The following is a 12,952-nucleotide window of genomic DNA, read 5'->3' as shown; positions in this document are numbered from 1 at the left end:
TGCTGCTGCCCACTGGTGGTTAGATGGGAGGTGCAGGGTCCGGACATTGTATAAAGCAGGAGTCCCTGATGCACCTCCCACCAAACTGGAGCCTTTGCCTTAAGCAGGTCTTTCCTTGGTCTAATAACAAGAGCTACTATTCATTGAGCACTTTCATGTGGCAGATACTGCTAAGCACTTTTAATGCATTATTTCATTTACATTAATGGCCAAGTGAAGTAGCTTTTATCACCATAGTAAAAGGACCTATCTTAGTGGGCTGTAGTGAAGATTTAATGAGACAATACGTATTCCTGGCACAGAACAAGTGCTTATGAATGTTAGTCTAACTCAAATGCCCGGCCCACAACCTTCAAGTTTACAAGGCACTTGGGTTTTCTCATCCATGATCTTACCCATTTTACCCATGAAACAGGAACAAAGGGATGGATGGACTTAACCAGTGAACCTTCAGCTGGTTTGGGGCAGGACCTGGATTCTGTTTTAACCTCACTGCTTGTTTTTGGCAAGTTATTTAGTTCCATGGGGGCATCAGTACCCTCGTTGGTAAAATAAGAGTAATCCTGCCTACCTGCTAGATTTGTTGAAAGATTAAATGAACTAATCAGCATAAAGTACCTTATTCTTGCCTAGTCCTAGAAGGGGCCCCATGGATGGGACCTGTTATGTAGTAAGGGGAAGGTTCAGGGGCTGCATGTAATTCTTGTCTTCAATCCTCCCACACAGAGACTGGGGTCAAGGTGACTGGAGAGGCTGAGCCTAAGACACCCAGCCTGGGGACTCTTCACCAGCCCAGTCTTCAGCGGGTAAAATTCACGGATCTAGTGGGAGATGGAGCTCTGGCTTCCTTGCTGACAAAGTAGAGAAAGGCTCCTTCACCAGACAAAACCTGTCTTGGTAGAAGTGAAGCCTGGAGACTGGGTAGGAACGGGAAAACCCCCATGGGCTCTGAGGAAATGCCTTCACTTCAGCTCCAGCCTTAGACAACACAGGTGGACCCAGTCTTCCAAGAGAAACCTTATATCATATATAAGCCTTATATATATGTCTACCGTATATCAAGCTTGGCTCCCTCTGCTGCCAGGACTGCACCACTGCACAATCCCAGGCAGCACAGTCACATAGAACTCTGAATGGTGCTTCCTAGAGTTGTATACACTAATGGGACCTTGCAGTCGACCCCATATCCACAGACAGGCCAGGCCACTCATCTGAAAACCTTTGCAGGCAGTCATTACTCTGTGGAACTCACAGGCCAGGTTCTGCATCAAAGTGTGAGCTGGACTCCCCAAGTGTCTGAGCCTAGGACTCATTCACTCAGGAGGCAGAACTGGGTTCCATGACTTTGGCTCACCTGTTTGCTCTGTGACCTTTGACTGACTGCAAGTCTCAGCTGACACAGGCAGAAGGAGCTTTCTTTCACAGCAGTAGTATGAGGTGGCAAAGCATTTTCACAAAGGAGCACCTCACAGAAGAAGGCATACTGAGAAGGGGAGTGTACTTTGAACTCCATCAGCATTCAGGGAGCTCATGCTACCAAGGATCTCTGATTCCACCTTCCCTGAATTCCACATCCTTTGGAATCCTTCCTTCCCTCCATCACGTTAGCCCAAACTCAAACTTGGCAGAATGGGGTAGGGTAACTGAAATAGTTCTTTTGGATTTTTTTCCCTGCAGACAAAAAGGGCGGAAGTTCTCTAATACTCGTAGTACATGAGAAGCAGCTTCAAGTAACAGGGGCCAGTTTTCATGTTACAGATTACAGCAGCTATTACCTCCATTTCTGTCAAAGGCCCTCAGAAATTCCAAGGGTTGGAGGCAGGAGAAGGGGAGGGAAGTATAAAGTCTTAGGTTGACTTATCAAACCAGATCCCCCTTTCTCAAACAGCAATGAGGGGCAACAAACCATACTTACACATGCAATCCCACACCAAGCCCCTGGCAGCCCTGTCTGGGGAAAGGGCTCCTAGGTACCCTCTTTGGTGGGGGAGAGGGAAGGGTTGACTGAACTCCTGTCTACCCAAGACCCTACAATCACCGGAGAATCTAGTCTGGGATAATGGACCAGAGAGGACTTCTGGATGGGATCAATACCATACAGGCACCCTGCTTAAAAATGAGGAATTACTCCCCTTCTAGCAAACGAGACATGTTAGAAACTGTTATCAGAAAAATCACCTGTGGAAAATCACAGCATTAAACGAATAGGACAAGGTCAAAAGGTGAGGTTTTTTTCTTTTTTACTGGTTTATAATAATCTTAAAAACCCATCATACCCATAAACCACCACAGGTGAGAAAGTGAGGGAGATGGAGAATGAATGCTACAGTATGTGGATAGAGTGGGGAATCCAGGTATTCCCTCAGGGTAGTGTGGGATGAAGGCAGGGAGTGTGGACAGGAGGCCCTAGCTTGGACCCTTATTGCTGGCTGGGGGTTGGTTGGTGGAGGGGGAGGGGCTCAGGTTGAATTAGGAAACATCTCACACCAAAGGTGAGGGCAGTGGGGGTGGGGGAAACCACAGTACATTATCCATGCAGGCTAGGGGTGGGAGTGAGAGCTTCAGAGACTTGCACCCCCTACACAGGAAGAGATGGGTTTGAGGTTGTCTGACTTAAAGCCCCCAAGTTGGTGTCTGGTCCAATTTCCTAAAATGGCAGCCCACCTTGCGGGGAGAGGCATTGAAGAAAAAAAATTACAGCAAAAACATGTGGTTTGGAGATCAAGTGAGGGAGAAGGGGAGATAGTGGTGCTCTTTTAAATCTGACTCAGAGAAGCAGGAATCATCGGAAGGGGACCCTGGGTGAGAAGGTGGCTAACACCCTGGGAGAAGGCATTGACTGCACCAGAAGCTACAGGTGCTCCTGAGGGCTCAGGGACAGGAGGTACCAGTGTTCACAGACGGCAGGAAAACAATTGGGAACAATAAATTAGGACTTCATGTTGCTATCATTTGGCATAACACAATCAGGCATTTTTTTCCTTTTTTCTTTTTTTTAAATATAAGGCAACTTGCCAACACATAATTTAAAAACTGGTCTTCAGTCACATTGCTTCAGATCACTAAAGAATTTCTGGCTAAAGAACAGTGGATAGTATACTGAACAAAATCCAAAATCTTTAAAAAAAAAAAAAAAAAAAAAGGCCAAGAATGCATCTTTAACAGAAGGGTGCAAAAATTTACAACAAAACATAATCTAAGTTTAAAGTTACAGAAAAGTTTAAATCTCTAGCCAACTAGTTGTCATTTGGGAATGATACGTTGAGCATGGAGTGGGTGGGGGTGTGCTATAAGAAGGAGCAGGAGGGGCTGTTTCCAATGTAGGCCCATCTCCAGTGGTTAGAACCATGCTCATTTGGTAAAGGAATAATTCAAAGAGCTTAAGGCTTTGTTTTTTTTTTTTCTTTCCTTTCTTCTTTTAACTTGAGGGGCTGCGACAGGAGGTGGCTAGACGATGAATGTACCTGTGGGGCCACTCATACACAATACTACTCAAACCCACACTACATTCATACAGAAACATTTAAAACTTACAGTGTAGAGTGTTATGGATTGAATTATGTCCCCCAAAAATATGTGTTATAAATCCTAACCTCTATGCCTATGGTGTTGGCAAAGAATATTGAATATACCATGAACTGCCAGAAGAACAAACAAATCTGTCTTGAAAGTAGTACAGCCAGAGTGCTCCTTAGAAGTGAGGATGGCGAGACTTCGTCTCACTTACTTTGGACGTTATCAGGAGGGACCAGTCCCTGGAGGACATCATGCTTGGTAAAGAAGAGGGTCAACAAAAAAGAGGAAGACCCTCAAGGAGATGGATTGACACAATGGCTGCCACAATAGGCTCAAACACAGCACGGTGAGGATGACGCAGGACCAGGCAGTGTTCTGTTCTGTTGTACATAGGTTCGCTGTGAGTCAGAATTGACTCTGAGGGCACTAACAACAACAACATGCCTGTGGTTATAATCCCATTTAGGAATGGGTTGTCTTTGTTATGTTAATGAGGCAGGATTAGTGTAGGGTGTATCTTGAGTCAATCTCTTTGGAGCTATAAAAGAGATTAAACAAGCAAGCAAAGCAGAGATGGGGGAAGAGAGATGCCAGACCACATGAAGATCACCCAAGAGCAGAAGCTCAGAAGAGACAAGGACCTTCCTCCAGAGCCGACATAGAGAGAAAGCCTTCCCTTACAGCCGGCACCCTGAATTCGGACGTCTAGCCTCCTAAACTGTGAGAAAATAAATTTCTGTTAAAGCCATCCACTTGTGGTATTTCTGTTATAGCAGCACTAGATAACTAAGACATAGAGCAATATTCTTAGCCAGTGTAGACAAAACCAAATGCTTTTTTTTTTTTTTTTGGTGTTTTTGACTCCAATGTGATCATCCCTTACCTACCTAATTCCTCAGTGAAGGTAGTTTTTTGTTTTCTTGAGGAGGGGTTGGGAGATGAGGGTAGGCAGGAAGTTAGGAGAGAACCAACAGTGAGAAAGAGACCTTGGGTACACTGGATGGAGTGATGCAGCTACAAGCCCAGGAATATCAAGGAATGCCAGCAACCACCAGAAGGTAGGAAGAGACAGGGGCTCTTCCCAGGAGCCTTAAGAGGGGGCATGACTCTGCCAACACCTTGATTTTGAACTTCCAGCCTCCAGAACTGCATTTATCTAGGGCTAGAAAAGGGAAACCAAGATGCCAATACAAAGACGTATTTTTTCCATGTCTCAAGGCTATGGCTGAGTGTCTGCAGGATGCCCTTGAGGTAAAGAGGGCAAGGACAAGTGCAGTGGCACTGGGATCAGTAAAGATGCAAAACAAAGTCTTGAGGGATGGAGAGGAGCTGAGAGAGGAGCTGAAGATGGGTTGGTTTTGATTTGAGGTCTTTGGGTGAATAAAGAATTGGCTCCCAAGGGACTTGGAATGTCTGGCTTCTTAAAGAGAGAGACAGGGAGAAGCCTAGCTTAGAGGGCTAGGCATCTACATCTACATCACCTTAGGGCTCTTCCCTCAGTTCGAAGGGAAACAGGCAGAGAGGTACAGGAAAAGACAAAGAGGAGGCTGCTGGGAGATGGCCATGGTGGAGGGACTGACTGATAAGCAGGCAGGCAGTGGAGAAAAGAGCCTGCTGGGGATGGTAGAGGGGAATGTGAGGGCCCAGAGGACTCACCTCTGCCCTCAATTAGATTCCACCAAATTCCCTTTCTCAGACATCTAAGAATGATCACATTGGAGCAGTAAAAATTTTTTAAACTATCCAATTACTCAAAAGTAAGACTAAACCTAGGAGGGTAATGTATAATGTGTATCTTGTGGAGGACACTGGGGCTACCTATCTATACCCCGGGTGCTGAACATGAAGACTTCGACTATCTGTGGGATCAGGGGCACGGCTGCCAGGGGCACGGTGGGCCTTGCTCAGCATGGCCAGGCTCTGTTCTCGAAAGCAGGCCTGCTGGAAATCCCCACTTAGGTAATCCACTGTTTGCATCAAGCTGTTCTGGCTTGCCACCGGACCGCCCCCAGTTGCTGCTCGGTAGTGGGCCCCAGCAGCCGCAGCACAGTCGAGGGGTGCACCCGTGGGCTGCCCACCATGGAACGGCATGGCAAGGTCCTGAGACCCCGAGCTGTCGCTATTGGGAGTGGGCAGAATGTTGTTCCACAGGGGTTGGAAGTAGTGACCATTGGGGTAGGCCAGTGGGGCTGCCAGGCCGTTGACTGGTGGGGATGGGGTCGGCTTCTCCAGGGGTGGCTTCAGATGGAAGGACTGTGCCAGGCAGAGTTCCTGCGGGTAGGCAGGGGCCTTGCCCACAAAGCCAAGCCCTGCCAACTCACGTCCTGTTGCATGCTTGCCTGTCAGGCCAGGGGCTACCGGTGTCCCACCAGCCTCGCTGCACATCTGTTGTAGGTGGGCCAGCTGGTGCTGGTTCCAGGCGACTGACTTGAGGTCGCTAGGGTAGCCAGTGGGGGCTCGAGAGATGCCTGTGGGCAGGTTGACAGGGCCTGCAGCAGGCAATGCGGCTGTAGCCACGTGGGTGTGCTCCATGGGATTGACCACACATGAAGGCATTGGTGTGGGGACACTGTGGGTCGACACCCGGGTGCTTGCATTGATGAGCAGACTGCGGCTAATGGGGCTGGGGTTGGCGATCTGGCCCTCACACACTGAGGTAGTGCTGATGCCCGCCCTCGTCTGGCAAAACTGGTTGATCTGGTGCACGATGCTGCTCAGGTCCGGGGGCTGGCTGTGCTGCAGGGTGGCCGCCATTGAAAGGGGAATAGTTGAGGTAGACACAGTCACATTCGGGGGGGCATCTGAGTCTGGCATCTTTCGGCCTCCATGCAGCAAGGGGTTGGGAGGGTGCTGGAGACCCTGGTGAGCCAGGGCCTGAGGGTGGACCAAGCCCTGGGTTTGGGCTATGGGCTGAGGGTGGCCCAGGCCCTGAGGCTGCTGGAGGCTCTGAGGGTGGGGCAGCGCCTGGGGTGGCGGGATACCCTGAGGGTGCTGCAGCGTCTGGGGAGGAGCATGGGCCAGGGTCTGTGCACGCTGCAGGGCCTGCTGACGGGCCAGAGCCTGGGCCTGGGGGTGGGCTAAAGTGCTGGGTGCCACAGTAGCATAGGGTGCCACTGGGGGGTTCATGATGGCCTCGGGGAGCAACCGGGCTCGAGTGCCGTCAAAGTCCTTGAGTATGCTTTTGGCTGGCACTTTGACAATGGCAAGCAGGCCTGCCTTGGTGGCAGCCTGAGTCGGGTAGGGGCTGTAGCGCTGGGCTGATGTGTCGAGGCCGTTCACAGTACGACGAACGTGTTTCCGCTGGGGAACCTTCACACTGTTGGGGAAGATTTTTATAGTCAGTGGGTTGTTTGCGACCTTCTTAGCATACGCATCCAATTCGGCTGGGGTAGGATAGTGAGCAGTTCTCATTTTCTGTGTAGTGTCCCCTAGAGAGAGAGAAGGGGGAGGAGAGCAAAGAGGGAGAGGGAGCTCATCAGTGCCAAGCCAACTAGCCCTGCTGGATTCCCCTTCTGAGGGTCTGGGGTGAGGATGTAACAAGGCTGTCATCCCTAGCCTTCATTCTAGACCCAGCCTCAGGCCCCACAGTAACGAGCACTGCTAACATTTAGTTAAGGAAGGACTTACAGTGTGCCAGGCCCTGCACTAAGTGACAGGCTATCTCAACAAATCCTCACTACCACTTAAGGAGGCAGGTCCTATTAGAATTTCCACTTTACAAATAAGGCAACTAAAGATCAGAATGGCAAAGCAACTTTCAAAGTCCCATAGCTCAAAGGGCCAGAACTTGACCAATTCCCACAGAGATAACCAAGAGTTCTTTTTCTGCTACATGGAAATGCAGGGGACTATAACTCTCCACAAGTACCTACCAGCCCATGCTGGTCTGAGGGCTTGAAGGTTCTAAGCACGACTTCCTGTCAGGGCACGCTATAGCCCCTCAGTCCCTCTCCCATGACACTCTGGTATAGATGGCACCCAGAGTGAGTACACTGCCGTCTACAGTGGCCAGTGAGGCATCAGCTCTTCCTTTTGCCTCAGCAGCTGGGGCTCCATGCCCACTGGGTGGGCATCCTGGCACAGTAGACAGGATGCTTCTTTTTCAGAAGCAAAGGAATAAGCTGCCAACATCCCTCCCCTATCCCCGTGTCACAAGTTCACTTTTGTTTATGGCTTACTCTATGCCTGACTGGGTGAAGATCAAAAGACTATTTATTTGCTTGTAGGGGATGACAATAATGACAGGGCAGCAGGGAGAGAACTCAGAAGAAAGGATTCAGAGAACCTTTAAGTCCTGAGAACCAAAAATAGTCTATATTCGGCCCATGTCAGCTGTCACTTTCCAAAATGAAAGAGGAAAAACCTGCCTTCCTTGGGAGACTGCGGAAATACCCACTCAATGTGCCTCATTAATGTTAACAGTCTCTTTGTTCCCATCTCCTGTTGCCTCCCATCAGGGGGCTCCAGCGGATGTCATGCTTCCAGTCAAAAAGGAAAAGGTTCTGAGAACAAGTGCTCTTTAAGGATGCAGGCTCCTGCAAGGGGTCGCACTCTGTTCTCTCTCTCTCTGAGGGAGGGTCTCCCTTGAGTATACACAGAAGGTGCTTAATAAATGCTTGCTGAATGAATAAGTACACCAACTGTCCAGAGCAGAATGAAAGTGATTTGGCTGGGAGCCTAGCTCAGCTAGCTGACTCCTTCCCTACTTCCTCCCCTTGCAGAAGGCAGCTAGGATAGACCAAGGATTAATCTGACTGAATGCTCTGCTTGTGGCCCCAGCTGGCCTCGGCCCAAAGGAGACCCCATTCAAAGTCACATCACTGGGCATCAACTAGAAAAGAAGTAGGCTAGTGAGTAAGCTAGAAGGAAAAGGGCAAAGCTGCCTTCATTTGGTGCCACTGCTGATTAGCTGGCAGTAACTGCTTAGAAGCTGCTCTTAGAGGCAGGAAAAGGGAGATGAAGTCCAGGAGGGGCAGAGAGAGTTGGTCCATGCTCAAAAAGGCAGAGCAGAGCAAAAAAGGTAAAAAAAGGAAAAGGTCTGTGCTTTCAAATACAGGCACAACGCCTTGTACCTAGTAGGCACGCCAATATATTTAAGGCTCTACTTTATTTACTGAATACAGAATAGATGCTCCGTAAATAAATGTTTGTGAGATGACTGATTTGGGGAAGGTCTTAAAAGGATGAATGTGATGGTGACAATCAGGGCAGGAAGGAGGGGAAGCAGAGAGAAATGTTCTCCCACTCACTAGGCAGCACCACCTGGTAATCAGTCAAAGCCCAAACAGCAGAGTGTGAGTTCTGCTTTGTTTCTTATAAGCCAATGACCCTCAATCGGCCTCAGTCTCCATAAAGCGGGGCTATTTTCTGACCTTCCTTATATTCTCTTGGACAAGATACAAAAAAAAGTCTGGGATCATTGACAGACAGTCCCTCAACTGGAGGCACTAGAATTCCATTAGAAGCTGCCCTGGTCACCCATTATAATTAGGTGTCTGAAGGTCAAAATCATGTGACACTCCTGGCAGGGTACCTTACCCAGAGCAGGTTAAGTGCTGTAAGTATGGTAATACCTGACTGAACAACGGGGCTTCAGCTGAGTAGTGAAGTCGGAAGTTGCTGGGTTTTAGTTCAAAAATGAAATGGAAGGTATGCCACTGGGAGTTCCTCTACCCCACCCCTATATTGGTGGGTGAGAGAAGCCTGCTTCTTACTTGAAGGCCAAGGAAGATAGAGTGGTACAGTGGCTTGTTGAAGAAAAAAAGTTCCTTTGTTCTAAGACAGTGCCAACTCTTGGGTTGTTCTGTAGCAGAGGTAAGAGGATAGCTTGGTCTGATTCAGGAGTATGGTCCCAGTTCCTGAAACTGGAAGCAATGGGACACTTATCCACATTGATTATAGTTTTCCTTGTCCTGCCTCCATTGCTGTTCACAGTACTGATGAGGACAGTCAAATAAAGGAATCAGAATCAAAGGGAAGTGAGGGTGAGGAGGACAGACACAAGGCTATAGTATCTCTGTAAAAGAAGAGCCTCAAGGATGAGATGACTATACTGGACAAGAAAGAAGTCACACTCTGGGAATCCAGCACCACTCACCTCACATACCAAACTAAAGTCCAACCCTTAAAAAAAAGAAAAAACAAAGTTTTTCTCAACAGTTTTTTTTTTTTTTATCTCAGTCCCCCACATAGGCATCCTGTGCCTTTCTTTCTTCTGTAATATCTTCCCCTAGGTGCACAGCCAATACAGAAACCACAGCTTTGTAAGCAACTTACTTAAACATCTTATACCAATGGTGTCATTAATAGAGACACTAGATAGTGTAGATAATAAGGTATTTATGGTTGGGAAGAAAGAAAGATATGGATTGAAGCACTGGCTTCATCATCTAACTACTCAGTCTCAGTCATTCACTTATAAACAGGGATAATACCTGCTCTCCTACTTTATAGAATTACTAAAATCAAGAGATTCAATGAACAGGAAAATGCTAGCTGAACAGGAACCATGACTGCTGATAGTCATTATTCAAGGATAACAGGTTTGGCTGAGTCTGGCCACAGACAGGACAAAGCAACTTCAGGACTCCCTGGCCTTGAGTTTGATAATTAAACAGAGCAGAAAGCATTGTTGTCTATTCCAGGGACTGGAGGCGGGAGGGGTGGAATCTTCTTGAATCTGGTCTTTCCTTGTGGAGACCTCCCCATTATCGTTCTATTTAGAAGGCCAGAACACATGGGTGGCACATGCGGCAGGAGCTTATACCTGCAGGTAGAGAGGCACAGGCAGTGTGTTTCAAACACAGACTTTTAGAGTCTGACCTGAGAGTCCTAGCCTTGTCAATGAACAGTCATGTGACCTTGGCAAGTGACAAACCCTCTATGTCTTAACTTAGGAAAGATAAAGAGTCTCTCACATGGAATTATTGAGAAATGAATGAGAACATATTTAAAAACACTTGATACAGTGCCTGGTGCATGGTAAGTACTTAACAATAAGGTATTATTTCTAATATTTCTGTGTTTATCCAATCATTTGGCCAATTCACCATTTCCAGGCCCCTCCACTAGGGGGCAGATAAGCATACAAAGAAGCAGCAAAAAGGTAATTCTGACATTTGTCCCTGTCCCCAAGCCTCTGCCAAAAGGAGATCAAGGCTGTTGTCTGAAAGATGGTTCAAGGACCAAGGGTGTTTGGTCATTTCAACCACTCAGAGTCAATATTTACTGAGCCACTACTACATACCTGACCCTGACGTGGGGGAAAACAGGAGCAGAGGCTTGGGGTTACAAACCAAAAAATGTTCAAAAACACATTCTCTGTGTCATTGGGAGAGGATGGGTCAGAGGAAAACACAATTTGGAAGTACAGAGCTCCAAAATGGCTATGGACTCTCCAAGCCAAGTGACACCACAGAATATACAATCTAGAAAAGCTCTAGGAGGTCAACCTAACCCCAACTGTGGTCTTCTACCAAGTGCAGGACCACATGATTTTTAAACCATCCTGCAGTCAATTACACATCTAGGATGGGAAACTCATTACCATCTCCTACACACATAGAAAAAAAAGGGAAGAAGAGAAAATGTTAGCGTTCAGTGCTATGATTCTGTAGATATGGCAGCTGAAGTGTGGGGAGAAGTAATTAGCCAGATCACGTGCAGTGCTGGGCCAAGAAGCCACATATCCCGTCTTCTGAGCCCTTCCATCTCTCCTACCCCAAGCCAACTTTTCCAATACAAAGCACATCAAGCTATAAATATCTATACCCTATCCCCACCACACTAGATACTGAGCTCTGTGTTTCTAGCAACATGTAAGACCCTTCCTGTGGATGGGGGACAGGGAAAGGCTAAGTAGCAGAATCACGAAACTGGTTTTATAGCCTCTATAGCTGATGGGCCTGGGCTCTGAGCAGCTGCCTGGCTGTTGGTTCCCAAAGGAGACAGCTAATGCTCCATTTCACCTTAAGTAAATGTTTAATGTTAACAGCTATCAGTCACATGACAGAATTTTTTTCCTGTATACTTAGGTGGCGGGGGGGAGGGAGGAGGAGAAGGGAGTAGGCTTAAAAACACCATTAGGCTCTCTCCCTCTGCAACGGGTATATCTAAGAAAAGCAACAAGAGAGTTGAAAAGAATCAACTACATTGTCCCCCAAATGGATAGGTGAACCTGAAACCAGGGAAGAAGAATATCCCAATTCTTGAATCCAGATTTGGAAACGGTGGTTGGTAGATGCTATTTGGGGGGCTGCTCTGGGGAGCTTTAGGGTCGCTATGAGTCAGAATCATGACACTCGACGGCAATGGGTTTGGGGAGAAGGGAGCGGAGACCCAATATATTTCAGCACCAAGATAAAGCTGCCAATTTGCCTCTCCTCCTAAATGGCTCTTCCCTTGATGTCACATCTCTGTCGGTGTGTTAAGGAATGGAGAAGAAATAAACTGAGCTTCTCTTTGTCATCTTATCATATGTCTCCAAGTATACTCCCTTTCCAGTTTATCCCTGGAAACGCAGAATCAGGCACAATGCAGTTAGCATGCTGATCTGGCTGGCCGGGGAGCACATACAATTTCATCACTCAACCATAAAGAAAAGGCTGGGGAGAAAGTTGACACAGCAGAGCTTGCCTACTGTGTCAGGCAGCTGCAGATTTCAGTTCTGTCATTACATGGAGCTAGCGTCACTGGCCAGATTCTAGAACTAGCCAGGCTCTGAGCCTTACTCTCCCTCAAAGAAAGAAAGTCAGGAGGCTGTACCATTTTTAACTTCTGAAGATGATCTCATAAAGTAAGGGTCAGCAAACTACGGCTTATGGGCCAAATCTAGCTGCTGTGTGCCTTTGAAAATAAAATTTTATTTGAACACAGCCATGCTCATTCGTTCATATTTTGTCTATGGCTGCTTTCACTCTCAACAGCAGAGTAGTTGCAACAGAGACCATAACGGCACACAAAGCCAAAAGTTTGCTGACGCCTGTCATAGAGGATTCTGGGAAGGTGCTGAAGCATACTTGTCTATTAAAGAATAAGCCGAGATGCCTCAATGATGTCCCCTCTTTGCTTTGAAAGGAAGGTCTATTTCCAAACTTAAGGCTGTTTTTACACTTGAAGATATCATACATGGTAATGGACCAGGAATGGAATCTTTTCCTTGCACATTATGTAGTGTAAGGATAGGAGGTAGAGCTCTGGGAAAACATGAAGTATTTAAAAAGCCCCAATTCCAACCAGTTTAAGACAGGAATCCAACAGACAGTTCTCAGAGGTTCAGTCTTGTGAGAAGTATTAGCAGAAATACACCAAGAAAAATTCTGAGAAAGCTAGTTTCCCAACGCTTCTAAGATGAAAGCTCCTTTACTTGCTGTGAACGGAAGTCACACTGGCTCAGAAGGCAGAGAGCAAAGCCAAAGGGAACTGTCTGTTTCCATGG

General features: G+C 47.3%; 1 protein-coding gene across 2 annotated transcripts in view; it reads right to left on the bottom strand.

Moving 5' to 3' along the window:
* Positions 1 to 4,661: 4,661 nt before the first annotated feature.
* The window catches only part of FAM222B (family with sequence similarity 222 member B), a 66,640-nt gene continuing 58,349 nt past the window's right edge, over positions 4,662 to 12,952 (bottom strand). The window contains exon 3 of one of the 2 annotated variants that reach the window (XM_004385359.1): positions 4,662 to 6,944. In XM_004385359.1, coding sequence (XP_004385416.1) covers positions 5,335 to 6,944 — 1,610 coding nt within the window. In that variant the 3' untranslated portion in view covers positions 4,662 to 5,334. The remainder of the gene's footprint in view (positions 6,945 to 12,952) is intronic. The other variant, XM_012558131.2, reaches the window with a different exon arrangement.

Source organism: Trichechus manatus, unplaced genomic scaffold (genome assembly GCF_000243295.1).
Source record: "Trichechus manatus latirostris isolate Lorelei unplaced genomic scaffold, TriManLat1.0 scaffold00138, whole genome shotgun sequence".
Lineage (NCBI taxonomy): Eukaryota > Metazoa > Chordata > Mammalia > Sirenia > Trichechidae > Trichechus > Trichechus manatus.
The sequence above is the reverse complement of the archived record's forward strand: the minus strand, read 5'-3'. Positions and strand labels throughout refer to the sequence as shown.